This window comes from Oxyura jamaicensis, unplaced genomic scaffold, assembly GCF_011077185.1.
Source record: "Oxyura jamaicensis isolate SHBP4307 breed ruddy duck unplaced genomic scaffold, BPBGC_Ojam_1.0 oxyUn_random_OJ69889, whole genome shotgun sequence".
In the NCBI taxonomy this organism is placed as follows: domain Eukaryota; kingdom Metazoa; phylum Chordata; class Aves; order Anseriformes; family Anatidae; genus Oxyura; species Oxyura jamaicensis.
The window spans coordinates 865-4,002 of NW_023309635.1; the positions used below are offsets into that span (position 1 = coordinate 865).

At 64.9% G+C, this 3,138-nt stretch overlaps 1 protein-coding gene across 1 annotated transcript; it reads right to left on the reverse strand.

Annotated features, from left to right (window-relative positions):
* Positions 1-1,145: 1,145 nt before the first annotated feature.
* Positions 1,146-3,042, reverse strand: LOC118159355 (NAD-dependent protein deacetylase sirtuin-6-like; the record flags this gene model as incomplete). Its single annotated transcript, XM_035313947.1, has 3 exons — positions 2,885-3,042; positions 1,743-1,870; positions 1,146-1,371 (listed from the first exon to the last, which is right to left on the reverse strand). Coding segments are annotated over exons 1-3 (420 nt in total), but the record flags the coding sequence as incomplete, so codon positions are not given.
* Positions 3,043-3,138: the final 96 nt, after the last annotated feature.

Below are 3,138 nucleotides of genomic sequence, written 5' to 3' on the forward strand. Positions count from 1 at the left end.
GGGACGTGCCTTTTTCAAGGTCCCCCTCCTGCTCCTTATTCCCACCCGCACCTCCTCCGCTTTATCCTCTTGCTCGAATGCAGCCGCTTCTCTTCCAGGCGGCTCCGAGCAGCTTGGCTCACAAGAGAAGAATCTCTCGGTGGTCCTTACGTGCTGGAAATCTTGTTGTGGGTTTTTTTTTTGGAACCCAGGCTGAAGTTCCCAGTCGCTGCAAGCGCTCACGGAGCAGGGGGTTCGTCCGAGGACAACTCGGAAATAGCCTCGGAGCTGCGCCTCGGTCTCCACCCAGGCGGGGAGCGGAGATCTCTCCCCCTCAGCTCCTGCACGTCGCAGCTCCCCGCAGAGGGAACGCCGCTATGCAGATCCCCGGCCCCGCCGCAGCTGCTGAAGAAATCAGAGCCTGCAGCCCGTAAGTCAGACCAGTTCCAGCCACAGAACTCTCCCCGCCCCGCCCCTGCTGCACTTCCATACGATGATTTCGAAGCTAAGTACCTCCGAAGGCAATCGGGGGCCCAGGCATCGTTTCCCCAGCGGGGCAGCGCTGCCGTTCATCGCTTTCTCTCGAGAAATTCAGCTTAAGCAGACCCCAGAGCAGCACAACGGCCGGGCCCTGGATTGCCCCAGCAGCGCCGCTGAAACGGACGCGGCAGGAGCGGGTTTCAGGGGCCCTCAGCCCCCCTCCTGTCCTCTCCCCCCTGCGGCTGGGTGCAGGAAAGGACCGCGTGCCCTGAGCTGGGCTCTGAGCCCAGCCTGCAGGAGCACGCTCCCTCCTCGAAGCCGACACCTCGCGTCCCCCAGCCGGCCGCATGTCGCAGCCCCTCAGCTGACAGGGGACAGCACCGCGGCCTGCTCCACCCGCCAGCACCCTCGGCAGCTTCTGGGTGCGCTTCTGAGAGCGTCAGCGGAGGCTGCCTTCATTTCAGCATCCTCCACGTCGCAGCCGTCACGTCTCCTCCCTACGTTCAGGCTTTCTCTACCTCTTCCCTCACCGCTGCGTTCCAATTTCTGCTCCCAGCGTCAGCGAGCAGCCAGCTCCCAAACCAGCCTCAGAACTTAAAGCCCCAGCACAAGGAGAGAATTAGGAAAGAACCGCTGCTGCCTGCACACGTTTGCACGCGAGGCCGTCCTCCCCAGGCGGCGCGAACCGCCACGCAGCGGGGACAGACACGAGGGACGTGGAGGCAGTACCTTGGGAATCCCGAGCGCACGTGAAGGCCGTCCACGTTCTGGCTGACCAGGAATTTCAGGATGCCGACCCTCTGCAGCCCCAGCAGCGCCATGTGAGTCTTGGAGGGCCGGGCGTTCTCAAAGGTGGTGTCGAATTTTGGGGAGAGCCCCTTCTCTTCCATGGTCCAGACGCCATTGGGCCCCCTGCAGCAGTGGGGAGAGGGGAAGCGACAGCTGAGGTCTCAGGCTCGAGGAGGACGCTTGCAAATGCATCACAAGCCCTATCAGCGGAGGACGAGCAAGGCGCTGCTAAACGAGGGTCGTGCGTTACCGATTAACGTCCTTGATGCAAGCAGGGCACGTGCAGGGCTTCTGTGGGCACAACTTAACACCGAACCAGCATGCAAGACGGAAAAGGTTTCAGCTGGATACGGGACCGGACGGGAGGGATGGAGCAGGTCCCCCTGAAGGCGGGATGGGGGGCGGGAAGCACAGGGCAGAGCTTAACGAGGTGTGAGGAGGGCTCGGCAGAGGTGCTGTCCCCCCAGCCCTCGCCTGCTGCCCGCCGTCGTTACCTGAAGTCGGGGATCCCCGAGGCGGTGCTGATCCCGGCCCCGGTGTGGAACACCACGTTGGAGGAGCTCCTTATCAAGTCCGCCAGCTCGCGCACCTTCCTCTCCAGCTCCTCCGGTGGGTCAAAGATCTGAGCAGAAGAGAAACCGCCAGGGGAATGGAGAGACACAGCGACGGGCCCTGCGTGCCTCCCAGCAGGCACAGAGCCCCAGCGCGCCGCAGATCCACGATGAAAACTCCAGGCAGGAGATTTTGCATTGCTGAATGAGAAACGCGCGGAGCTGGGGAGAAGCAGCACTTTATAAGCCGTCCCCACAGAGGTTAAGGGATTAAATAAAGCAGGACGGTGGGCGCTGGCGGACGGAGTCCTGGGCCCACCCTGCTTTTTGGAGCAGGCGCAGAATTTTATTTCCGCGGGCTGTTTGTCCAGGCCAGCCTCCTGGGGACCAGGGCTGGGGCCAGAGCCCCGCACGACCCCATCCCCTCTCCCCAGAGCCCCTCACGGAATCCCAGAAGGGATTGGAGGGGTTGGAGGGGACTCGTGGAGCTCACCCAGTCCGACCCCCTGCCGAGCAGGCTCACCCAGAGCAGGGTCATATCCAGGCAGGTTTGGGGTATCTCCAGAGCAGGAGACCCCACAGCCCCTCCGGGCAGCCCGTCCCAGTGCTCCGTCACCCCCCAGCACAGAAGTGCCCCCCCCCCGTTCCTCACACCCCTGAGCTCCGTTTGTGCCCCTCGCCTCTCGGCTCGGCACAGCTGAAAAGCGACCGGCTCCATCCCCTCGCCAGCCTCCCCTCAGCTATTTATGATTTTTCCCCTCATTTTTCTCCTTTCCAGGCTTCCTCAAGCTTCCTGAGCATCCCCGGGGACGTGGGGACGGGGTCACCCCAAACCCCCCCCCGGGGCCGCCCCCCTACACCCCTCACACCCCTCCGGCCACCCCGAGGGGCAGGACGCGCCGAGGGGACCCTGGGCCAAAAGGGAGAGCCCAAGGGGGGGCCTGGGGATCCCCAAAAACCCCATGGGAGGGTGGGGGGGACACGAAAGGCCCCGGCGGATGGGGGGGGGGGGGGCCGAGCACAGGCTCGGTTACCATGGAGACCCGGTAGGCCGCAGCGGGCCGCCCCCGCTAGGCCGCGCTCACCTCGGGGAGGCCGCATTTGCCTTTATCCGAGTAGGGCGAGAGCCCGGCCGCGTAGTTCACCGCCATGGCCCGCCCCGGGCACCGGAGCGCTCATTGTTGTCGGTCCCCGGACGGGCGGAAGCGCGGAGGGAGGCCGCGGGGCGGGCGCGTATGCGCGGGCAGCCGCCAAGGGGAAGGCGCCGCCGCCATCTTGGTGTCTGGCAGCGTGGGGGGGGGGGCTGCCCTCACTTGGTCCTCCTCCTGGTCCCAAAGTC